A 26,965-nucleotide genomic window follows, 5' to 3' on the forward strand; every position below is an offset into this window, starting at 1 on the left:
AGCACTCCCATCCTCGCTAGGGCTGAACGATTATGGAAAATAATCTAATTGCGATTTTTTGCCCCAATATTGCGATTGCGATGCGATATGCGATTATTTTTTAAGGTCTTTGTCTTCTGTATTATTAAACAAAGACAAGCAATACATCATATAGTATGGCCAATACTATATTACATTAATTTTAAACTGTTCTTTCCTGGAAGACAGACCTCTGTTATGATGACATGAGGTGATGCATGAATTGATGACTGACATTTTTATTTAACTTCTTCAATCACAACAGTATATTTGAACATACACAATAGTTTATTTTTAGCTTACAAACATCTGAGCATAAAGTGCTGACAAGGAACCCTGGTGTAAACATTAAAATGAAAGTCAGTACAATGTGCAGATTGCAGAAATATACATAAAAAAAATCAGTGGCTTTACCACACTCAGTTTTTCGACATCTGTGAACTACTAGACAGTCATTCAATTAAAAAATAATATTAAATAAATAAAACTAATAAATAAAAATACACACATCTTACTGATCTCTGCAGTCAGTAACATTACACATAAAGTGCAAACATAATAGCAATTGTATAAACACACACACAAACACGCCTTTAAAATTTAAAGGCTGTGAAATTGGACGGTCTAGCCTTCTGATTAGCGTCACCGCTGTCTCGGTGGAGTTTAATAAACTCGGCCGTCTGCTTCTTGCTATCTAAAATATAACCAGACACTGGCGTAAATTCTCGACTGTCTCATACTTCTGTTTAATAAGTTTTCTGTTTGACGTTTAGTCAGCTGTGTGAAAACCAAGGAGGAACCCACCCGGGGGATTAATAAAGTTTTATTTTATCTAATCTAATAACTTTAATCTCAGCCAAACCGATTTACTCACGAACAAACAAAACACTGAAAAAAGCCCAACAATAACATTTTTAGGTTGTCTAAGTGACTTATATATTACGTTTAACCCGAGCAGCGAAACTCCGCGGTGATCTGAAAATGATGTGCCGGGAGTTGTGCCGTTCTCGGCCGCATCAGTAACCCTCGAGCTCCCGGCTAGCTGTCGAGCTGGTGGGTAGCAGACGCCTCTGAAAACGTCGAAGCACTTTTGCAAATATGGGATATCTTGATAAACCGAGCAGATATTTGATGTTTACACAACTACTTTCTCGCCTGAAAATATGTTAAAAGTTTATTTTGTGACCCAGAAAGATTAGTATGAGTAATTTTAAAACTTAGTAGCGGCCGCCATTGCTGGAAACTGGAGTTTGGCTGGGCCGCGCTATGAATTCTGGGATATGGTAGTAATTTGGACAGCCTTCGGCACGTCGCTGTGACGTAATCGGTCTACAAATGCGGCCTCAGGAGGATGCAGCCCATGAATTTGGACATGTCCAGAGTATAATCGCAGCCTTTGCGGTTAGAAAATTGCACTTGATCATGTCGCAATATTATCGCAAATGCGATATATCGTTCAGCCCTAATCCTCGCTGACTCAGGCCATCACAACATGATTAAAAGTTGGGAACAAAATCACTGTTACCCACATGCTGTTAAAAAAACAAGAGGTTGCATAAAAGAATGACAATGGTGGCCTCGGCATCAATCTGCATTTTTATTTGTTTTTCACACCTGCTGCGAGCTGCCCCAAAACATCTTATTTCTCAAAGTCTAAAGTCTCACCCCTCTCACTCCTGCTCCGCACATCTTCCTTCCGTCCATGTCACCAATTTGAGAGGCAGACCCTTTTATTCAGTTGAAGCGACAGCGAAAATACACAAGACTTGACAGTGACTGATGACTCGCTGTCAGCTCACTGCCTTAACCAAGGACAGAGCGCTTTCTCTCTGCTCCCTCTACTGCCACGCGCTCACAAAATAATTAGCGCAACAGCGGCATTTGAGGCAAAACGGGAGAAAATCTAATCTGCAGTCACCCGACTGCTTTCACAACCGTGTTCAGCAGTGACCTTAAAGTGCAGCGAGGGCTACGAGTCTTCACTTTGCAAACTGACAAATTTGTCTTGCCAGCGATCGAGCCAAACACTAAACACGGGGAACACTACACAAATGCATAAAGACTCGAGCAGTGGGTAAACTTTAAAAACGAACCCTGCAAGCAAGCTGCATAATCTATGTTTGTAGATCAATGTTTAATTTAATGGCTGTCATTGTAGCTCCTGTGCAATTCCTGCCTTGTACCTGTTATGAATCGATCTCTCTGGTACAAAAAAAAAAAAAAAAGAAAGAAAAAGGGTGTAGTTATAAAACCAACTCTAATCTGCAGTTAAATCGTTTGCAAGAAGGTTGAATAATGTGTTGCTAAATTAATCTGCGATCTGTTTTATAAAAGAAAAAGTAAAGGGGAAGATGATATGCAGGACTTGGATCAGTGGGGCCTAAGCTGGTTTCTAACAGAGTTGAGTAAACTTCTTTGTTGCTGGAGGACATTAACTTGAACTTTTGTTATAACAAATGAAGACAGTTCTTCTTTTTCCTCCAGTTTTGGAAAGCCTATTCCCCAGAAAGCACACATTACTATGTGAGTAACTTATATCTAAAAACCCATCTTGAGGACATTTATAAGATTAAACACAACTGCCTCATATGACGTATAAACCAAATACCGTATTTTACGCACTATAAGGCGCACTTAAAATCCTTTAATTTTCTCAAAAATCAACAGTGCGCTTTATAATCCGGTGCGCCTTATGTATGGATTCTGGTTGTGCTTACAGACCTCCAACCGATTTTATGTGGTACATGGCGCTCAAACATCTGTCAAAAAACTCCATCCGCTTCAGGTCCCAAAGTCAAACGAACACTGCGGCATCACTGAGATTTAAAAACTGTCTAAATTCTTTCATCTTTAAAAAATTGATCAGCCTTGCTGCTTTACCAGATGTAACAATTAAGTTTAACATCCAGGCATCCATGAAAACAGAATTTATTCAATTTAACAGAGTTAGATGTTAGCGGGAAGTTACCTAAACATGATATACCATGTTCTGACTGAGAGATTTCTGAAAAAATTAAACGTACAGTTCTGCTATCACTTCAAACATAAATGAAGACAAAACTAAACAGCAGTGAATGCTAAACCGTGTGGCTCTCCAAATGACGTTGTTCCTCCCAGTTTTCTTAAAAAGGTATTTCCTACCATCGGACCACACATTCTGAACATTAATACTAGTCTTTTGTTTGGTCAAGTACCTAGGGAATTTAAGCATGCAGTCATACATCCTTTACTTAAGAAACCTGGCTTAGTCATATCAAATTTTAGACCCACCTCTAACCTTCCCTTTCGTAAGATTCTGGAAAGGATTGTTTATACTCAGTTGATGGATTACTTGAATGACTCTAAATTGTCAGAAATCTTTCAGTCCGGCTTTAAGCCATTTCACAGTACGGAGACAGCCCTCGTAAAAGTTATGAATGACATCCTGATAGCGACAGACTGTGGTAAATATGCGGTGCTGGTCTTGTTGGACATGACCGCTGCATTCGACACAGCGGATCACGATTTGCTGATCTTTCGCTTACAGCACTGTGTGGGGATTTCTGGTTCGGCACTTTTGTGGTTAAAGTCCTCTCTTAAATAGGACCTTTTGTGTTAAGTTGGGGTCGGCTTCATCCTCTGTGGCCCCTCTGCTTTGGGGTGTGCCACAGGGATCTATTCTTGGGCCATTATTGTTTTCACTGTACCTTTTGCCTCTTGGCGTGATTTTCCGAAAACAAAGTGTCATTCCATCTATATGCAGATGACTGCCAGCTTTATTTACCTTTTAGTCATTCTGATAGTCTCCCAAGTCGACCTCTGCTTGACTGCCTTAGTGATGTCAAAGCATGGATGGCAAAAAACGTTTAAATTTTAATGATCGGAAGACAGAAGCGATTTTATTTGGCCCAAATCGTTTTTCTCACACTCAAGATGTTGATCTTGCAGCTTTGACTTCCCAACTAAAGAGTTCGATCACAAATCTCGGAGTAAAAACTGATTCTGCACTTACCTTTGATGACCACATAAACAGGGTGGTAAAATCAGCATCCTATCACCTCAGACGTTTAACGAAGGTTAAGTGCTTTCTTTCCAATTGTGACTTGGAAAGTGTTATTCATGTCTTTATTACTTCACGTTTAGATTATTGCAATTCTCTTTTAATATTGGTTGGGCAGGGCACTTTGTCACGCTTGCAACTAGTGCAATTTTTAGAAGGAAATTTGATCACATCACTCGATTTTGGCCTCTCTACACTGGCTTCCAATTGAATTTAGGATCCGTTTTAAAGTCCTTTTATTGGTTTTTAAATCTCTAAGGGGTCTGGCACTTGTTTATTTGTCTGACTTGTTGAAGCCCCATGTCCCCACTCGTTCCCTTCGGTCAGCTGAGCAGTTGCTGCTTTTGGTCCCAAAGTCACGGCTGAAACTTAGAGGAGACCGAGTGTTCTCTGTTGCAGCGCCGAAGCTTTGGAATAACCTTCCTCTCCATATTAGACAGGCTACATCAGTGCCAGTTTTTAAGTCCTTATTAAAAACCTATTTTTACTCGCTGGCTTTTAACTCTGTGGGTAACTGACATTTTTTATTAATTTTATTGCCATGTCTGGTTTCTGCTATCTTATTACTATATTTATATTTGTATTGTACAGCACTTTGGTCTACCAGGTGTGTTTTTAAAGTGCTATATAAATAAATGATGATGATGATGATGATGATGTTGATGATGATGATTTGTTGGGTTACTGAAGTTGGACTAGCTGGTATATAGTGATGTGCTACATGATCGCTAGCAATGCAGCTATGTTAGCATAACATAAACACAGTGAAGCTGGAGGATGAACGCTAAGAGGGTCCCGGCTGGTTAGGGAAAAATGCAGTCCCACGGCAGGATGTTTGAAACGGACTAAACTTCAGTCAGGAGAACAAACTGAGATAATCCATCCACAATATGAGGTTAGTCATTAATATACTGCAACAACATGGGAATAGAGCAGCTGCTAGAGAATTCAACATTAATGAATCAATGGTACAGAAGTGGAGGAAGCAAGAAGAATGAGCTGATTAAAGTTTGACTTATCTGACTGTTTTGTTTAACTTAATGCGCCTTATGTGTGAAAACAGACCCGTTCATCGACAGTGCGCCTTATAATGGTCTGAAAAATACGGTATCACCTGTACCCTTCAGTACCACACTTCTGAGATGCAGCTCAAGAATGAAAATATGATGAAGATGTTCTTGTTTTTTGGCTTTTAAATCAACCTTTCAGTGCACCGTTCCTTACCTGTGTAGGTCTCAGGATGAGGTGTGAGGTTAATCTCGTCGGCTACTGTTAAAGGAAGGGGGGGAAAGAGAGAAGGGATACAAACATTTGGGGTTCAGTTAGTGCTCACGACATTCCACATGCAACATACAGGTAGCGCTGCAAACATCAGAACGAGCCTCATCTCAATTAGGATCGGAAGCCATGCGAGACCAGAGGGGTGGGGTCGGTGTGGGGGGAGATGGGAAATGAAAAGAGGGTTTGAGGATAGCAATCAGACTTGTTGTGATATCAACATGGCACACAGCAGCAATCTGGTCGGGAAGATTAGATATGATTATAGAGAGTGCGAGCAGAGAGACTGGTGCAGCCAAAGCAATCAGCGACTGTTCGAAGCCATTTCAAGGTGAATCAACACAGTGAAGTTCTTGACTTTGGCGAGAGATGCAGAGTGTGTTTTCAAACCAAGAGGCAAAGGGGGTGGAATACATTTAAATACGAGGTACATGTGTGAAACGCGAGGAGCATGCAAAGATATGCACTCAAGGTTAAATGAAATCCAGTTAAACTAGTTAACTAGGTTTACTGAACTGATAAAAATTACTTTTAAACACTGACTTCACCAAAAAGTTTCATAAGCCATATGCAACTTTTTCTTCACCAACAAACAAAGCATGGGTATAGCACTCATGTTGTATATGCCTTTACTATTAATTTGTTCACATTTTCTTTTAGAATTAACAATAGTGGGTCCTCGTGGATTATTTGCTTTTACTTTATGTATCAATGGGTATTAAACTGGTTATTTCTAAACTTTAGGACGTCTAAACACAATTACTTTATAAGCATAACCTGGATTTTAATGTGAATGGGATTAAAAAGCTTTCATCGGGATATTCTGAGTCAAAGATGATTGATGCAACACGCCGACTATGTTTTAAAAAGTATTAGCACTATATGAATATGAAAGAGGAGGGTGTACAAACGGCTTTAGTCTATATGAAAGGCATTATTGTAGCATCTGGAAAATCCTTGAATTCTTAAGTCGAAGTTGAGTGATGGAGAGAAGCAGAAAGTTTTTAAACACTCTACCTAAATCCATGCTCTTGGACTTGCGTGTCTTGATGATTTCAAGTTGAGAGGCGTCTCCAAATTGCTTGGTGCGCTTCTCTGACATGCTCTGGCGTCCAAAACCTTCCCTCTGGAAAGCACCATCTGGATGATTTTCATCTGGAGCCGCAGAGCTGGATGGAGAGTGCGACAGGTTAAGATGAGCTGGACCTGATCTCACACACGGAAAACCTCACAGACAAATATGTGTTCAAAATCATTTCAATGGATTTAATTACTCCAAAAACAGGAATGTTTTGAAATAGTTGTCATAATTTTTTTTATATAAAAGGAATGTAAAATGAAAGTAAACACATTCTACAAGCAGAAAAGAAAGAAAGAAAAGTGGGAAGAAGAAAGCTGAACATGGTATAAGTTAAGAAGGATTCAAAGAAGCTGTCCTCTTTGAACTCGAGGCCTTCAAACATGAACATGAAGGGCATCGGGGAGGGACGGGGCAAAAATCAAGAAGAAGGTATGGGAGCTGAGCAACTGGAACTAGTGGAATATAGATTGGGGCAATGAGAGAAACAGGGTTGGTGAAGACAGCACGACGGTGAGAACTAAAATAAAAACAGCAGAACTGAGAGGGCAGAAAGGCTGACAGCAGGAGACAAGGAGTTATCTGGATGGAAGAAAGCAAAAGAGGAGATAAAGGCAGCAGTAGAATGGAAGAAAAACTTAACAGACAAAAACAGACAGAGAAAAATATCTGTTAATCTTTCTCACACTGACACACTCAAGATGTCCTTATCATCACTGTGGCAGAAAAGGACATCAGACTGAGAGGATAGTAGGGGGAAAAAGAAAAGTAGCTGCTCCAGGAAACGCTGCTTACAATCAAAGAGCAATCAGCTGGAAAAAACAAACAATCTGCACACCGATAATCCACAACACTGAAACACCTGACAGACAAAACACTGATTATCACCTCACAAAAGGGTGAGATATACTGTACTAGACAGCAAGTGAACAGTTAGTGCTTGAAGTTGAGCCAACAGGGAAATGAGCAATCATAAGGATTTAAGGGACTCTGACAAAGGTCAGACTCGACAACTGGGCCCAACAGAAGTGGTCCAAGGAGCCGCACATGTGACAGTGTTTTGGTTAGCAAAGACTGGCTTGTGTAGTCTGATGCTACAGAAGAGCTACTCCAGAATAAACTGCTGAAAAAGTTCATGCTGAATAAGACAGGAAGGTCTCAGTACAGTGCAGCCCTTCGAATGGCAAATCATTAAATAAGTAATGGCAGCAATCTGTTAGAACAATAATGTTTTCTGTTGCTCTTGTCAGACACAAGTTGCATCGGGGTGCACTGTGGGAAAAGGCCAGCTACTGAGGCAACATGATGCTCTGGGCTATAATGTAAAATTTTAAGGAACAGCTTCCAGAACGAGTGTTCAGAGCATCGAACGAACAGGAACCATCTCACAGTTTACAGAGCTTAAAGAGCCCGCTGCTAACATCTAGTGCCTGATACCGCATGACTGCGAGGTCTCAAGTAGCTGTAAAAACAAACAACCTGTTGCATATGAAGTTTTTCTCCAAGAAACCTTATTTTCAGATATTATATGCCGTTTTGTTAGATTTAGGCACAGTAGCTCTGTGGAAAACGTGTTAAACTGTACGCTAACCAGAAACAACAGTTTCCGCCTACCTGTGATTCTGATTGGGCAGCTCTTTGGTCCACGGTGGAGTCACATCAGCTGCGAAGCCGACATCATCGTGCGAGCTCGAGGACGACTGGTCGGAAAGGTGGGGTGGAAGAAGTGGCGGCCGGTCATCTTCTATGATCACAGTGTCGTCCTGCGGCATGTTGACGGTCGGTGAGAGCTGATAGTTTCCTGCAGGGGACAAAAATATACTTTTCATTATTCTTATGTTTTCATCGCTGTGTTTATGTGTTTTGGTCCTTCAGATTCAAAGTTTTCTGTGTTCCCAACTTCACAAAGAAGACTTGTATATCTCCACTCTGACAAAGACATAAATATACATGTAGAAAAAATGAAAAGGTTAAAGCCAAGTTGTTATGTTAGTCCTTGAGACTCAGAGCAACAGCAGCATTTCTCAAGTCAATAATAAGAGAGAAAAGGACGGAGAATCAACACGCCAGAACACAAAGTCTTACAGCTCGGTGTGACAGAGTAAAGCAATCTAACAAAATCAGTTAGTTTACATTTATACCGCTTCTTTCTGACTGGTTTCATTTCTCATGACTTTCACTAATGAAGAACAATATGTTTTATTGACACGACTCAAATTAGAGTCTTGCTTCTTCTTACAGTTCAGTAAGATGTATGAGACAAGTGCACATCTCAACAAATGAATTGGTACTCAGCCGCCGTCTACTGTACAAACCACACAGCATCCCCGTCAGTGTGCTTGAGCGTAAATCAGGAGTTATTTCCAGAGAGAACATTTGAGCCACACTTCCTAATCAGTCAGTGCTGCAGCGATTTATCAATATGGAGAACCTGAGAGTTGAGAAGACACTATGTCTCATCAGCGATTTTATTTTATTGGAATAATCCCTACATAGAAAACAGCATCCGCGATTTATATTGGCGCCAAGGTGAAAATCATGAAAACTGAAAAAAGGAGCACGCTGACTGGAGAAACCCTCAGGAATTCATTTATTTGTGACAGAAGACAACTACTGTATTAAGCGTGAGACTGCAGTCACAGTTTAATTGGAAAGGGACAACAAAATACAATGAAACACGGGTAACTTTTGAAACCACAGAACATATTTTGAAGTTTAAAAACGGTGAGTGAAACGGCTTCTGGCTAATCAGCTTATACCAAGAGGAGTCTGGCAGCAGGCACAATGGTGCTCTTATGTCAAAACACTATGATTAATTCAAGCTGTGCCCTCACAAATAAAGATTAAAAAAAGTCTGTGTTGAAGCAGAAAAAAAAAATTAAATAGTCTCCTTTCTCCGCCTCTGAAAAGCACAGCTTAAAAACTCTCATTGATATGCAGCACATGACTTTGTCTTTAATCTGTATTTTGAAACTGGCATCAAAAAGGGTATCTTCAATGCTTCATAAAAGCCTTGTGTACTGAGCTTAGGGAGGAGTTTGTTTGTCAGAGACCAGGAGGTCTAAGCCAGGCCTGCTGTTTGCTTCTCTTAACCAGGCACCAAGGGGAAATGGATGTCATTTCATCCAGCTAGCATGGGTGAATGACCTGATGTAAATGAGCTGAAAGGAGAAAACAAAGGAGCGATGAGGAGGTTTGAGTGTGTTAGGGTATGCAAATTTGTGTGTAGAGGTCAATTAAAATGTTGTCGGTCAATGTTCAAAGTGACATCTTATTTATGTGAACTGACTGATGCACAACGTACTTTTTAATCCCATTTTGGAAACATAATAAGGCAGTAAAGCTTGCGCCACACAAAACCCTATTTAGAGTGTTATTTTAAAGGAATAATATGACTTACAGTGATGTTTGTGCTGCAGTTTTGGTGATTGAAATTCTAGTACTTCAGCAGTTATCTGTAAGTGATGTATGGGAAGCTGCTTGTAAATCAAGGTTAGCAGCAGGAACTGATTACTTTGCCCTCCACCTTCTAAATATGGTTCTGGTTTCAAAATTGAGAGCTCAGAAGCCAATGATGAAATAGTTAATATTTACAGCCTCCTTGTGCTTGGTAGTGACTAAAAAAGTAGTGGGAGAAAAAAGACAATAAGAAATGCAGAAATAAGAAATAAATGCACACATTTCTAGGAATATATATAGATGTATATATAGATGTGTAGATATAGATATATAGATATATAGATGTGTACAAGCATGAATTCTCTCACACTCAGTGTGAATGTGCTGTGCTGGATCTGCAGAAGTGTGCAAAGTGCACGGCCTTAACCTTCCCTGAACAACTACAACTGTTCTAGTGGTTTTAGTGTGTGTCTTTGCCCTCCTTTCAGCCCCGCCTCCTGCTGTGCATGTTTGTTATTCACTGTGAATCTGGGAGTCCGGGCGGGTCCTCCAGCACAGCATGGCCACTTCTTTCTCTCAGACCACAGCCACACACATTTTACACAAGCGTCCGCACACATGTGCATTCACAGAACCACTTAATCCCATTTCCCTAAGCAGTCCAATGCGCAACACTGAGAATCCCATCAATGTCACAGTTTGAATCACTGCAGTACAATCAACTGGCAGCTACTGAGTAGGAAACCAATGAATCTGTCAACTCAGTTGCTCGGTATAAGGATGGGGAAAAAAAAGCTTCTTTGTTTTAGTTCCAGCACCCGAGGGCAGCCGACAGCCAGCGACAATGGCTGTGCCATGTGGACGCAGCACACACCCAACATCACCTGAGAATCGAACCAATAAACACAAATTATTGTTCCCAACGGCTGTAATAATTTTAGACAGCGCTGCAGTGGAACAATAGGCAGCATTTCATTGGTGAGTCTCCAGTATTATTAGATGCTTTTTGTATACAACTGCTGAATACTTGAAGGAAAAAAGGGGGACATGGAACTGGCAAGAGGGAAGGAGGGGGTACAAAAGACTTTCTGAATGAAACTGGAAGTAGCAGGAGGGGAGGATAACATGAGGTGAAAGCCATGCGGAGCATTCCCCCCCTCCCTCCTTTTAATTTTGTCTTGTCTCAATGTATTTGCATAATTAGCAAAGAGGTTATTGCCAGGGGTGCTGGGCCTTGAAAGCTATTGGCCTGAAGGAATAATTAAGCTGCTCTCTTATCCCTGGCATCTTCAGCAAGCGATCTAAGAGTGCACGCGGTCCGAAATTCAAGCTGATATGTTCGAAACCAAGTTCTCCTCTAAGAAAGCTTAATGCATGATTTATGTTTAGCTGCACCCTCACAACGCAAGAGCAGGCTTATTCCAAGGAACTGTGAAAGACCCCTCCAGCACTCAAACACACACACAATTGTATTTATCTTAAGAAGGTTTGCTGAGCATGCAAAGCTCTACTTTGTGTTCACATGCGTTCCCATCTGGGACCTGCTTCTAGTCTCTTCCTGACAGCTCCTGACTAGCAGCAATGGAGCAGCTCATAGCCGTGCATCTGTTTTTCCAGACCCTTCCACTGTATTCACATCAGTCATAACACAGCTGCCTATGTTGGCGAATCACCACATTTATGTTAATTCACAGGGAATTGACTCAAGTACAAAGGGTGACAAGTTAGCTCGTGCAATCATCAGGAGTTACTACAACTTAAAGTTGCAAATCCTGCAGCTGGTCCATCAATACAAACGTAAGCACGGGCCAGAGCACTCGTCCAACTCCCAGACATGCACTTTAAAAGTGGTGGTTGACCCAAATTACACAGAAAGACGCCACGATTGTTACCCTATGTTGTAGTGGTGTGAAACCATGTCCAAAGTTTGGGTTTTTCCGCCCATGTTTGGACATATTCTTGGAGGTGTCTTCTTTCACTCAAATACGGTGTCAAAAAGCTCTAAAATATCTTTCTATAAGACAAACATTAGATTCCACCAGCGCTACTTTCATTAAAGAAACTGTTCCAATCCAAACAAGAAGGGTTCTATAGAACCAACCTTCTAAAGTCAAGTCATGATCAAAAACTTGACATTTACTGCAGCAAACCTGGTCTGAGGGCCAAAACAGTCATTTTATAGGTAGACATAAATAAAGGGAAGAATTCGATGTGGAATGAATGTTAGAAAAAGTTTTAATAGCTTTAAGAACGGGGATGAAAGATCAATTGTTTGGGAGAAAAGTTCTGATGTTTATGATGGGTTTGGCCGGACTATCGGCCCTCCATCCAATGTTTATTTATAATTGCCAGCACAGCCTCTATAATTCTCACCCTAGAAAGAAGGAGAAGAAAGATGCAGATGACACAAAAAATGTTCAGCTAATGATTTTTGCAAAACTCACTTTAAGCAGGTGGGTAATTTGCACTGCAGTTTTTACTTTACAGATTACTGTCGGGTGATTTTCACAGGATTAAGATCAACAATCATATAATTATTACAGTTTATTACATGTATATACATACTAACCTCATGTGAAGAGGAATAAAATTCAAACTGAGTCCCAGTTTGACTGGTCCCCATCAAATCTTATTTTTATAAAAATGTAGTTATAGACAACACAAAAGACATTTGAAAAAATACCTTTAAAATGTTAATTTATGAGGAAAATACTAAGAAAAGCAGAGTCTACCAGCTTAAAGTTTGAGATTGCTGATCTTTATCCTCTTTGCCGAGTCCACAGTGGCAAATTAAACAAGAGTTCATATAAGGATTTAATCCTTTCCCTACCTCTCCCAATCTTCACAAAACCACAGAGCAATGTTCTAAAAAGCCCAAACTGCTTATCTGTAGTGATTCAAGTACATGAAAAAAAATCCTTTTATAACCCACTTGATTTTAAAACCACGTGTCAAAAAGAAGACTCAGAATACGTTACATGATATATTGAGGCTGAAATGCCTCCTTAAACAGTCAAGGGAAAAAATCCACTGGGCTGATTAAGTGTTTAATAAGCAGAGAAAAGAGTCACGTGTCTGTGACACATAGCAATTATAGAGTGTGCAGCCCTCATAGGCCAGCCTTGGAGGTTTCAAGCATGCGGTGCCTGATCCTGGTGGACAAATGGACCACTCTCGGTGCTTTGATATCAGATATTCCCTGCTTAGCCCAGTCAGTTCACAGTGAAATCACAAAAACAAGACACGTGACAGAGGATCAAAAAAAGCACGTGGCACGTGTGTTGGGAGACACAAATACTGATGGGGCATGAGCTGCAACACTACAGCAGCACTGCGGTGACATTATTCAATTTAAGTTGAGCCTCATCATGTTTCACAAAATCCATCTCTCGCTTGTAAAGGTTGTGACTGGATGCAGCTCCACATTTTGGACAATATTTAATCATATTTAAGGGAGACTGACAGTAGAAAAGCAGATATTAATAACAATTTCTATATTTTTTTCTTAGTACAGCCTTCCTTTAATTTCACCTAACAAACAATCTCATCCTCACCAACAGGCCAAACTTCACTTTGATTTTTATTCTGGAAGATTATTTTGTTTGTTTAGTTTCCATTTGTTTGGATCGAATCTCTTGCTTAAAGAAAGAGGAAAAAAATCCTTAAAGTATTACTGCAACGACTGTGCCACTCTGGTAACAACCTGAGAACCCATCAGCTCGTACACTGACTTGGCGTCCAAGTGCAACGGCTAGTTTTTCAGGGCTTCAGCATACCCAAACTGCGGATAACAAATATCTGTTCAAAACCCCCCTCTTTTGTTTTTGCTCTCGACATAGATAGACTGACTTGCAAACAAAGCATGCTCAAATATTTGCTTAGTTAACAAGACGCAGGAAACTTCTGTAACTATCTAATAGCTACCCCCGAAAAATCAAAACTGTTTATTCGTATTATTTTCTTTTTTCTGTAAAAGACCCTCTGCCAGGTTCGATTTTAAAGTTTAACAAAGTCCCATATTAACCACCCACTGTTTGCAGAAAGCTCTTCTATGCTCCAGTTCAACCTTGACAGCTTTACTGCTTTTTGTTTTTCGTTTCAGGCAGAGAAAAAGACTCTTTGCAGTCTTTAGAAAGCCTTCTCCCGTCCAACAAAACTAAAGATCAGCAACTGTTGAAACACGTCTGGTCAGTACATTCTGGAGGCCCCTGCAGATTATGCTGATTTTGAACTGTATACACAAAGTGATGTATTAACTTCATGAAGCATTAGGATAAACTCGAGCTTCACAAAAGATTCAGACATCAGTTTGTCTGGTCGGCAAAGTGACAGCGATCTCATTTGCCACTGCTAAGCAGACAACTGCTGTAAATCTGCCTCGTGCTTTCACTCCCAACCCTGTACGCTCATTATGTGCTTGCTGTTTGTTAAGCATGGATGAACGCAGCCACTGTAGCAGCATGGAGGAGCTTCACCTATTAACACTTTCTCTGTCACTCATAGCTTACACTTTTATATATACTGACAGTGTCAGAGTCAACCGATTTGCATAAATGGAAAACACTTTCAGATTAAGTTGCATTGATTAATGAGACAGATTTGCCTAGAGCTACTTTTTTAAAATACAAGATAAGAGTTACTTCAACTCTTCTTACTGTTTTTCTACTTAATTCATTTACATTAAAAGTATTTTCTGTGTCTTTCTTTTCCCTTTGGGCTCATTTGCAATGATTCAGCAGAAGAGAAATTGAAGAATTCAAAGCAAATAAACAACTGCAAAGGACAAGATGTAGGAAGATGGTCAGGTCATTTTGTTCTTTCTTGAAATTAAAACAGGCGAGCTTTGCGATTTCACCATCTGGTGCACAGAATCCTTTCTTTGACATTAACGAACATAACCACCCATCCATCAATCACTCAAGTGCTACACAAATGCAATCCTGCACAGATGCGCACAAAGCTCTTACACACAGATACAAATATGCTTGCTAATCACACACACGCAGTCACTTTCAAACCAGCTCAGAGCATGTTTGAGCAAAGGGTTATTTAGAAACAGGGAGAGTTGCAGGTTTGAGAACCAATGCACGCGTGACACTTTCAGAAAACATACAAGCAACAAACTGTCGAGGGGGCATTTGTCCATCTCTGCCCCCTGCGGCCTGACAGAGACATTAAAAACCACTGGTTCCAGATGATACTGCTGGCTCATGCTGACAAAACCTGGCAGGCTAGCTTAGAGAACACACAAAACAAAATGCTGTAATTGCTGTAAAATGCTGCAGTTGTGACCCTATAAACATCCTTAAGCAGAAGAAACAGGGAATCACATTGCACCTGCAAATGGCCATAAACTACAACAAGGCAGGAAATGTTAGAACCAGTTGCCAATGAATGAGTACAAAAAAAAGGTCAAAATTAATTCGTTATGCTGGAACTCACCTATCGTGCGTGGCAGCATGCCTTGCCGGGGCATCAAGTTGTCATCGAGGCCCTCCAGGCCACCATACAGCGAGTGGGAGATTCGGCGCTCGTGGTCATCTAGGGAGGTGTTTAAAATCTGCTGGGGTCCCAGTGGGCTCCCTGGTGTCTCCTGAATGAAGAGGAAGCTGATGTTACATCAAAGACTAACTCCTTCCTTTGTTTGAATCACCTGTGAAGTGTTTTTATAAAGGTTAACAAAGAACAAATAATCCTTTTTAACGGGGACAGAGTGAAGTGCTAGAAGTTAAGTCTTACTCAAAAGTGAGAGAATGATTCTGAAGGGACCTAGCATCGCTAACATTTGTTCAATAGTAATGGCTGGACACAGGGGTGGCGATCCATGCTAATGCTACCAATGTGGTAACAAGGATAAATGAGGATGGATTTCCATTCGGCTGTTGAGCCACAGGCTGTTACTGAGCTGGCGATCCCCCGCTGGGGAAGATTAGCTTCCTAGCATCTTGACATTTCCCTTAAGACCCATGATGACAGTCTTTCTTGCTGGACAAATAGACCATTTGCATGCCCCGTTACCCTTTTGCACACATCTACTGCCTGAGAAGGTGTGTGCACGTGTGTCTTTTGTCCGTTGGATCACTGGATGTACTGATGTTTTCTGTATGGTTTTTGCATTTCTTTCTGAAGGTGATGACAGCTCTAATGATAACAGTCATAAATGTTAACACATATCAGGAAATGACACTATCAAACTTGACTCAATACTGGGACCAAATGACTCCAATCAATGACTATGACTAGCTTGGCTGGAATTTGAGTTTGGCAGAAGGTCTTTGCCCAATGATCCCTTTCACTTCAGTGAATGGTTGTGCTGCTATAAACACTGCCGAATAGATAGGGATGTAACAGAAAACTTCAGTTTATGAGAGCATACATATGGTGGTAATATTAGGATGCTGGCAAAAGTGTCATGAGGCAGATTACAGAAAAGAAGGCTCTTTGTGCAAGACTAGAAACATGTTCACATCCTGAATCACCTTTAGCTCATCGATCAAACTGCTTTTTCTTTCTTGTTAGGGATTCACCGGGGTCATTTAGACAAGACAAGTCTGTTTATGAAAAAGGAATAAATAAATAAACCCTTGCAGCAGCCCTGAACTCGATCTTGTGTTGTGAATGCAAGACGTTATTTAGCACAGAAACCTATAACTTTCCAATAAATGCACGCAAGTAAAAATACAGCACAGGCCTGCGAAGTGTAGAGTAATACAATAAGTTCACACTGGAAATAAGGCAAAATTCAAAACCCTTAAGCAAGACACCATAATAGCTCTTGTAGAAAGGTAAGAAAATCATAGACATTTCCTTTTTAAATAACTCCTCCTGTAGAAAAAAATGTTAGTATGCCAATAAAAGTTTCTACCAGTTTTACTGCTAACACGTCTTAATTTTTCTGGATGCCTTTCTTGCACTACAAATGAAGAAAGTCATTTGCTGAACAGATTAAACCGTTTGAACGATGGCAAACATAACTAATGAAAACTTCACATGGATAAAACAAATCAACTACGGAGAGCGACTCATTTCGAAGGTCGCCATATGGTGCTGTGACTGCCGGCATGCAGCTGCTCTTGACTTTAAATGAGGTAGTTAATGAATCGGGTGACTGAGGGGCCGGGGTGAAATGCCTCGGTAATAGCCGATGGGATTCGCCGTACTGAGGGCACGTGGACAAATCACACCGCAGCTCATTGCATATTCAGGCTGATAATTGAACTCCTGGAAGGTCTCGATCCCTTCGGGTGCCAGCGGTGATGTGGAAGTTGGCTGGTTGGAGTTCACTGCGTTTCTATGGGGATGGAGGAAAGATCGGAAATGGTGGAGCCTGTGATTTATGCAAAAGCAAACATTTGAGATTGATATCGGATTGACGGGGATACGGGAGGGAGAGTAAATAAATATTTATCTGATCACATATGTCGCTAAATGTCAAATGAGCTATAGCTCTTATCCTATAGTAATTAGGTGTTATTAGATTTTAAGTAATATTTGATTGACGGCTGGTTATGATGCGTTAATCTATACTGAGCCTATGGGGCTTCGAGCTCAGACCAGTCTCTTTGAGAACAAGTGTATTAAATTGTTGTTTTCCTCCTCTTGTTTTCTCAGTGTCACGGACTCTATTTTTATAAATAGCCAGACACTTGGACAGCCTCAGGCCATGCCTCCAGCTCTGCATGTGAAGCAAAGATTGACGAGACTCCCAGCGCTCGAATTTTATTCATCCACCACGCTCTCTGTGAAGTCTCACTGCTTCGACATGTCGGCAACACACACGCGTGTGCATATACATAGGACGTGTTGGCAAACGGACACGCAGAAATATCCTGGTAAATAAATGCATATGTGCATAAGCTGGATGTACAAAAGCACAAACTGCACGCTTCACTACACATATATACACGCACACAGGCTGATAACACACACACACACACACACACAAGACACACCTCCAGGCTTAGCCTCTGCTTTCAATTACGAGGCGGACCGAGGGGAAATCAAAACTTTGACACACCAGGTTGGAAAAGGAGAGCAGAGAAGCCAGGCACTGCCAGAGGCGTACACGTGCACACGGATGTGCGCGTCCATTTGCAGACACGCAGCAGCGGTGCACACAGATTCAGCCTCAGCTTTCAAGCAGGCGACAGGCCAAGGTGTACGGAGAATGTAAAAACATGACATTGAGGGGAGGAGAAAAGTTGCGCAGCTCAGTTCGCAGCCGTGTATTTTTCCTCCACCTGCCTCGAGGGAGGCAGGAGTGAATGTAAGGGGTTGGTGAAATGCTATGACCTGACTGCTTCCTTTTATTTTATGAAATAATTAATTGATGCTTATAAGGGTATTTCCCAGTGGTTTGGCTTTGGGTTGTTATATATTTATCACAGAAAGGAACTCACAGAAATCAGGCCTAATGACTTAAGTGGCTATATTCAAGAACAGCAATGCCAAATTTTAGAGAAACAAAAACAAAAAAAACCCCAACAACATGGAAACTGCAACTATAGATATTCTGATCTGAATACTAACAGATTGGAAAGTGAAATTTGCCCCATTAGAGTTGAAAATACTAAAAGTAAGGTTGGACTCTAGCAGACTGAAATAGCAGTTCGTTACCAAACTGCAGTCTGCGTCTAAATCTGGATGTTTTGTGAATCAGCAGCAGCAGTCGAAGAACTCACTACACTGCTTCAAATCACAGAACAGCTGGTAACAAAAAAGCCCGAGCATTAATACTGAATGAACGCCACCTTCTTTTGCTCAAAAACTAATGTTGACACGGCCTTGGGCACGATGTTTCCCCACAGTTTTCCCAATGAAACGGCTCAACTCTGCACAACTCTGAGGTTTGAATTTGTGAAAGCCAAGTCGGCTGCTGCAAAAGGTCATATATGCTCAGAGTGAGCAAAAACAGTAAATTATTATAGTTGCTGTACTAGTTGTAAAATCTTCTGATTGCATGGTTTACACAAAAGCGTGCTGGTCACAGCTATGATGCTGAACTTGAGTAGATCCCGACTAATACAGCATTCTTCAGACCAATATGAAATTTAGTCACTTTAAAATCCAAAATAACAGCCACATGTGTGGATTTCCCTAACATTTGTTATGTTTAGTTTAGTGCTGTCAGCTTTAACATGTTAATACGGCGTTAACGTGGGTAAACGCGTTAATGCTGTCCTCACGATTAACGCAATTAAATGAGGTTTTAGCGCACTCAACCCATCTGGAGTGGAGAATGGACAAATCGGACAAGCTGCCCAAAATGCTCCAGATGAGTTAATTGTTAATCGCGTTAGTCGTTAACGCCGAGGAACCCCTCACACGGACTAATCTGCGTTAACGGGGATTTGCCAATTTTGATGCGTTAACGCGAGTCAGTTTGTGTTAACGCGAGTCAGTTTGTGTTAACGCATTAGCGCTGACAGCACTAGTTTAGTTATTTATGAGTCCTTACTAAGGTGAGGGCTTTGAGTACTCCGGGAGAGTAGAAAAGCGCTATATAAGAATCAGCCCATTTACTAAGGTGATATGTGAATGCTGTTTTAAAATAAGTTAATAACTGTTTTACAAGTCATGGATCAGTCGTTTACGCTCTGCCCCCTGGTGGACAAATTAAGCAATGTCAATGGTTGAAGGGCGTTTCTTCCATCTCCACTTTTAATTTTTCAACGTTGGAAATTCTGACACTGATTTATCTCCAAACAGCCAACATCAGGCAATATAACGGCCAATATGCTGGATAAGTTCTAAAACTGAGGCTTTAAGCCCTCTCAGACTCCCATTTAATCATCAGTAAGACACATTAGCAAAATCGGCAAAGCAGCGGTTCTAATTAAAAAGTAATGATTGTCCTGGTCTATATAAATTCACACAGCCGAGAACCAGACATTCAAATCCATCCTTCACCTTGGTTCCTACCTCATTTCTTTTGGCAACTCGCCTGGCCACAATGAGCTGGATCATACCACGCTTGTTGCCTTCAGTTGACATGGACTTGCGTAGCGTCTCCATAGCGTCTTGGTTGGTTTTGCCCAATAGCGACTCGCCGTTGACAGCAATCAACTGGTCATTTACTCGCAGTCGCCCGTCCTTTTAATAAACAACCAATTACATATGCTGTTTAAACTTTTAACACTATGGAAAAAGTGCATTGTGTATTTTTACTGACTGAACAATAAACGCTGTAAATAGACCTAAAAGCACTTACACCTCCGGTTTAACAATAACTCACTCACTAAGAGGATCCTGTTTCTAGTCATGATCTAATGTCTTGGAGAAAACAGTGCTTTCAAGGCCATTATCATGAGCTGTCAACACAAGCTTGTTTGTATGAAAAACAATCAAGTTGAAGGACTATTGAAACTGACTGCAGCACTACAGACAGCCATGGAAGAAAGGCTGCTTTGTGCTCATAGAGCTCATCACAGCTTAAGTGTTTCTTAGAACCAGGAAAGTCGTTTACCTCACGTTCCCTGTTAGAAGGTTAAAGTTACTTTTTAAAGTTTGGCATATCGAAAAATCACACCTAAAATATAAAAAGCTTTAAGACAAAGACATTCTAATGTAATGTAAAGACACACAGATTTAATTCTAAACTTAATGATTCTGCCGTCGGCCAGGCGTCAGTTAGGACTTGCTGGTGTACATAACATTTAGAGTCAGATTTAACTGAATCAGCATCTTTAGATTTCAATTTCATATATAAAAAAAAAAAAACTCGCCTCCATGAATGAACACATTTTTAATCTTTCTTCTTTGTTTCCATTCAGACGCTTTATTATTCATGAGAGAGGCTACTGTACCTTACAGGCTGCACCTCCATTTATGATGGATTTGACAAAGATGCCCAGATCTGCATGGTTTTCCTTGGAGCGGTTGCCTTTAACGCTCACACCCAAACCTGCAGAACCCGAGTCACTGAGGGGGATCTCAAAGGTCAGGAACTCTCTGGTCCCATCAGGGGTCAGGACCAACTCGTCCTCCTCTGTCTTCTGTAAGAGGCGGAGCAAAGATTGAGATATGGAGCCCAATTTACAGAGCGAAAGCAACCCGACCAGCGACTACAAAAGAACTTTTGAGAATCCGCCGAGACAGAATCACATTTAAATACATCTAAATGCTCGTACACCGTAATAAATATTTAATCATCCAAACCAAAAAACATTCATGCATTTAGCCTAAGCAGTAAAGCAAACACCCCTTCAGCCTTGCCACACTTTCTCCGTCTTCTTGGGGTTAGCAAAAGTACAAAAGTTAAAAGGACATTCATTTGGCTACTTGAGGTTAATGAAAAGAACCTGCATATAATTTGCAGCAGGGCAGTTAGCAGGGAGGTAAATCAGAGTGCAAGCTCATTATCTACAACAGATTTATTAGTGTTAGACTACCAGTCTTAAGTGTTAAATCAGGTGCTTAGTATATGCAGGCAGAGACTTCTGTTGTATAATTAAGGCACACGGCTCTCATTACTCAACGCTGAACCAGATAAATTAAAGAAATATCCATTCTGACATCAAAATGGCATCTTATAATAGTTGGGATGTGATGTGTTAGCTTTGATCTTTGGTGCCAGTGAATAAGCTGCAAGTCCGAGTAAGTTCTGCAGTGCAGTCTCCTACAGTGGAAGAATTTTGGAGAAGGATTGTAGCCCGCTCCGACAAATGAGAAATGACATAACACTAACCTGCTTCCCATCCACCAACAACAAACACTGCACAGTTATATGAAGCTCCACAACAGCCAATATCTTGGCTAACTGAACACTTCTGTCATGTACTTGAAAGCGCAGCGTGAATCAAAGCAAATGCAATTGGAGAGCATTTACTGTGAAGCATCTGCAGGTACACAACTAAGAAGTGTTCAATAACTGCAAATTTGCCAGTGCGTGTTTCTGATTAGATTACTGAGTATATACTGCATCTATATTGTGATTAATGTCAGCCTTATGAGGTGTTCAAGCTCAGTCCAATATGATTATCTCCTGTTAATTTCAAATCATTACAGCACAGATGCACTCCAGATCAACGCCACAACTACATTTAGTGTTTGAAGGACACGGAGACTCCAAATATGGCCAACAAATGTCAAGACGTACTCTTCTTAAACATCCCTGTATACTCAGGACTAGGGCCTCACCTCAGAACTAAGAGTTGTGGCTTAGATATTAAGTCACAGCTGAATGTCTCCACTAAAAACGTCTGACTAAAAGTGTTCCTATAGAAAAAAAAGCACAAACCTCGCACCTGAATCATGATGCCAAGTGCGTCAAACAGGCAGTAAACTTCCCAGTAACCCCGCATGAACACAGCAGCCTAATTGACATGCTGAGTGCTCTCTCTGTCTCTTCCCCTCCACAACAGGTGCTTCTCTCACTCTTTCTCTAAATTCATTCTCCCTCTCTCTTCCAGCTCCAACAATAAAAAGCTATTCTCTCTTGCTTGTTATTTGACAGCTGTCCTCTGAATAGATGGGTGCGTGCACACTAGCGCCTGGCAATTATTGTGCACGCCTAATGAATTCAATCATCGGGCTCGGTGTCAGCATGTCATTAGCTCCCTTTGTTTGCTGGGAGAGAGATGGAATTACTCTGGGTGCAACCGAGGAGGGAGAAAGAGGGATGGAGGGAGAGGCAAAGTGGCGGAGGAGGAGGGCAAAGTGAGGATGGAGTAAAAAGGACGGGGAGGGAAGGGGAGGAAGGAAGGAGGAGGAAGATAAAGGACAAGGAAGCACGAAGAGCACCGTCAGGGTGTCTGCGTGTTTCAGAAAGACAAAAGAATGCTACCTGGAATAAAGTTGTGAGAAAATTAAAAACAGAGCACGAGTCGATTTGATACGAGTGCTGCAGGATAATAAAGACAACAGGAATTTAATTATTTTGGTGCAATTCATTCTGCTGGAATAAATTTAAGGCTAATTAAAAAGTGACTCCTGAGCTGTGAGTAAGTGAATAAGAAGAAAAGTGAAGTCACAATAGAACTGATCTGTAAATGAGGTTTTATTTCAGGGCTGAAAATAGCCTCCTGTTCCCTTTTAGATTTAAATCTAATAGTTTGATTGAATTTAACTGCCATATTTCACACAGCGTTATGCAAAACTTACAAGATAATTGGACTGGAAAGTATATCTGGTAACCCTGAGAGCAAAATAAATGGTAACGTCGGAGATGCTCCAAAGCCTTTTCGCCTTTCCAAAACACAAAAGAGACTGGAGAGCCTTCCAGCAACGGCAGTTAGCAGTTAGTCTGGTAGACATAGTTAAGACTGATACTGTATCCACAGATGGCAAACTCAGCTAAAAATCAATTAATTAATTAACTAATCAGTTAAGCCTGTTATTTTAAATGCTATAACTTACTGCATTTCTAGCTAATGCTGGTCTCTGTTAGCTAAAATGTGCTTGCTCATCAGCTGGTTCCACCAGTTTTTGATAAAAGAGGGTAGAGGTTGCTTCAATTAATTGTACTTTTTCTTCGCTAATAGCACGGGCATGCTCCCGCCAGGATTCATCAGGATCACTTCTGAGAGCACGAGACATTTTCTTACATGCATCGGCCTCCACAGAGTCCAAAATCCCGACCAACATTAATACGAGAACTTGTCAAAATCAGTGCTACTCTGGATGGAAATCAATGTTGTGATATTGCATATGATTAGCAAGATCATGTCACAGCAAATGCGTGCTGTCATTGAAGCTACAGATGCTTCTAATAACATTTTAGGGAGGGGGCTTAGTATTGTGTCTTTTTGTAGGTATTAACAGTCGTTAAACCACCGCAGGCTCGTTTACAGCATTTGCAATGTTGATTTTACACATTAAATGCGCACTAGCAAAGAATTTCCACCACCAACCAACACAATTATGGTTTAGTGTGGAAATATAATGAATATTATCTTTGCAAAAACGAAACCTTGGGCTTCTTTATTTTGAAGACGATGTCAAAATTTTATTTTTGCTATTTAACTTCATTGCTCTTCTTTCTGATTGATGAGACTCTCATTCAGCATGCAATATGTGCACTCCACACCACAGGGTTCAATGTGCTGTTTGAGGCAGTCACAAAGGTCAGAGCAAAACAGTTAAAGACTTCCAGCAGTGTTTCAGTCTGTGTCCTGCACCTCTTTTCTTCATTACTGAGAGGAACAAATCAAAAGATTTTCTCTGATGCTCTTACTACAATCTCGAAGCTCAATTATATAATTCAGTTACTTTACACCTATAATATCAATTTTCCCTCGATCCCTGCACACTGCTGCGTGGATGCCGTCTTTCCATTGGCTGCGAGGGCAGCAGTCACAGCTTGAGCGAAGCAGTGTAAATAATGGGTTTCAGAGCGTGCCACTCACGAGGCATCCTGCGTGACAGCACTTTAACAGGCAGCGAGTGGGCCTGCCACAGATCAGGTATGGTACCATCTGTGGAGAGAAGTCTGTGGAGGTAAGATTAGCATAAACCGCCAGAGAGGCTACTTTTTCCTTCTTTTTTTGGAAAGGAGCTGTGGGTCAGCCTGGGAAAAGTTCTGAAGTACATGATTTTACCACTAAGGCCAACTGTGGGCATCAAATGTGCTCTACTCCTACTACATCCCTGTTTACAGTGTGTAAGCAAAATTATAAGTAACATTTTATTACTATGTATAACAAAGTTACAACCTTCTGATAACCTATAATCTAAATTTTAGTCATGATCCAAAATATTTATCTTAAATTGGACGCAGTGTACCAACTTTTAAATAAAGCTTAATTGTTGTTTTTCTGAGATCCTGAATTATCTAACTGATTATTATTGTTATTAAGACCAGACAGAGAAAATACACCAACAAGAAAATCAGAAGAAAAAAAACCCACACAGGCACAGGAGGCAAAGAAGGTTCAAAGTGAGAGGAGCTGAATGAAGGTGATGGAAAGGAAAGTAGCGATGGGCTTGAGGAGGGATGGGGGGGAAATGGAGAGGGTGGAAAGGCGAGGAGCCGAAAAGAAAAGGGTGAGAAGAATGAGAGAGTGCGAGCATGACAATGACAGAGTGAGCGAGCGAGGGAGTGTGAATGAAAGGCTGACAGAAAGGGATGAATCCACGTGGAACACAAAAGGAGAGACACTGCCACCTCTCTCACTGCGCGCCTGTATCTCTCACTCTCTCCGCTTTTCGTATTTTTATACTGCTCTTTCACATTTATTTATTTTTTAAATCTCCATCTCCTCATCTCCTCCCTGTTTTGCGCCACCTCCCTTCCCCAGCTTCTACTTGTTCTTCCGTCGCCCATCTCTTCGGCTCCTCGTTTCCCCCTCTTATCATTTATTCCTACGAGCACACCCAACATTAAAACATCTAAATTTGAAGAGCCATCGTTTTTGCTTTTATCCTTGACGCTAAAGTAGTGATTGTGCCACACGGAAAACGAGCTTTTCTCAAAGTACTGTGCAGAAAGATGCACTTGAAAACGTGAGCCTCAAATTTGAACTCGGTTCAGATAAACACCGCTTGTCTGAAAACTCTGAAATCACAGGAAAAATGCTTTTTGTCTAGTTCACAGGTGGCATCCATAAAGTAAGCAGCTCCTTTCTCAGTTATCCGACTTAAGAAATGGAAGAACTTCTACATAAGAACAACCACAGATTGATGGGACTGGAGTGTTTAAAGTCAGCACAGGTGATGACAGTGAGCTGGACGAGGCTTTGAGGATTAACAGGCTTTAACTCGGAGCAATAACTTTTGTTTTTTGTTAACTGCTGACCAAATTTTGGCTGTAACATAAAACTTGACACTTAAAAGAAGGAAAAGATGACGCATTAAATTCTCCTATTTAAGCCCTCTCACACACACAAGCTTTCTGAAGCCTTCTGTCCCTCTCGCATTCTCATTTTCACTCATTCCCATCCATCCTCCCCAAACCTCTCCAGTGCAGCACATCTAATGCAAGTCTCACACCTTCAAAGCCTCTGCTCTTCTTTGTATGTGTGCAGTAACTAAAACTTGAGCATTACGGGGAATCAGACTCTTTTCCTGCTTTTTCCTTCTCCACTGCGGGGCCTGGAATGATTAGCTTGACTTTGGCTATATAAACCTGTCGATTTGATGACATCTGGAAAAGTCAGTTGAGGGGAATTTTTAGGGGGGGGGGGGGGGGGGGGGGGGGAGGGCTGGAGGTGATGACTGAAAAGAGAGAGAGAAGTAAAAAGGGGGCAGTGAAGGGTGTAATTGGTCGAGAGAAGTCGGGCGTGGAGAGCATTGTTGGCTGCCTACTGTAGCACAGTCCATCTCTGCTTATTCATACTCCAAATCTTTTCATATTCCTGGCTTTCTTTTGCTGCTTTATGCACTGCCATCCTCGCTCTGTGTTCCTGTATCTTCATCAGCATCACTCCATCTCACCCTTTACAATCCACACTATACCCAAAAAGTGTCTGACTTTGGTCGTTTCTGCTATGATCCTTTTTTCCAGTGAAGAAAAAATAAATAAATGTTCGTAGCCTCTTCCCTCGTCCTCGTCTTTCCACTCTCCTCCCCTTTTCTCGCACCCTCCTTTCCTGCTTCCCCCTTTTCTCCCCTCTATTCATGACTCCCTACTTGTCCCCCCTCCCCCTCACCTTCTCTCTCTTCTCCCACTCTTTCTGATGTGTCTCGCTGTAGCTCCATGCTGATAAACCATGAATATCAAATACCTGTGTGATCGACGTACCCGAGGCAGGCACAGCACGGAGGAGGAGAGGAAGGCAGGTGTGTGGAGTGTGTATGTGTGTCATAGAGAAAGCCAGTGACAGGGGGAAAGAGAGGAAGTGTGTGTGTTGGTATGATTTGTGTGTTGGTATGATTTGTGTGTGTGAACAAAAAAAAAAAAAAAAAAAACATGCTATCCTTCTATGATATGACTATGCTGATAGACACTTCCTTTACAGCATTATGGAGGCTGATACATACACACACACACACACACACACACACACACACACACACACACACACACACACGTTCAACTTGCAGTCCAAAACTAATCAGCTGCCCTCTTTCTAGCTCTCCCTCTCTCTCGGCCACTAGAAACCATTTATAACCTCATCCAACCCCAAGCAATTACACTAGCAGCTGCTCCCAGTCACTCTACGCCCGTGTGTGCTAGTGCGCGAGTATACTTATGTGCAAATGTGTAGTGGTGCGTG

At 41.3% G+C, this 26,965-nt stretch overlaps 1 protein-coding gene across 5 annotated transcripts in view; it reads right to left on the reverse strand.

Annotated features, from left to right (window-relative positions):
- pard3ab (par-3 family cell polarity regulator alpha, b) overlaps positions 1-26,965 on the reverse strand; it is a 251,220-nt gene that overhangs the window by 85,412 nt on the left and 138,843 nt on the right. For 3 of the 5 annotated variants that reach the window (XM_080861496.1, XM_080861495.1, XM_080861493.1), the window contains 6 exons: positions 20,618-20,806; positions 19,734-19,904; positions 15,255-15,405; positions 8,028-8,214; positions 6,353-6,504; positions 5,282-5,326 (listed from right to left, as the gene is read on the reverse strand). In XM_080861496.1, coding sequence (XP_080717622.1) covers positions 5,282-5,326; positions 6,353-6,504; positions 8,028-8,214; positions 15,255-15,405; positions 19,734-19,904; positions 20,618-20,806 — 895 coding nt within the window. The remainder of the gene's footprint in view (positions 1-5,281; positions 5,327-6,352; positions 6,505-8,027; positions 8,215-15,254; positions 15,406-19,733; positions 19,905-20,617; positions 20,807-26,965) is intronic. The other 2 variants (XM_080861497.1, XM_080861494.1) reach the window with 1 other exon arrangement.

This window comes from Rhamphochromis sp. 'chilingali', assembly GCF_963969265.1.
Source record: "Rhamphochromis sp. 'chilingali' genome assembly, chromosome: 16".
Taxonomy (NCBI): Eukaryota; Metazoa; Chordata; class Actinopteri; order Cichliformes; family Cichlidae; genus Rhamphochromis; species Rhamphochromis sp. 'chilingali'.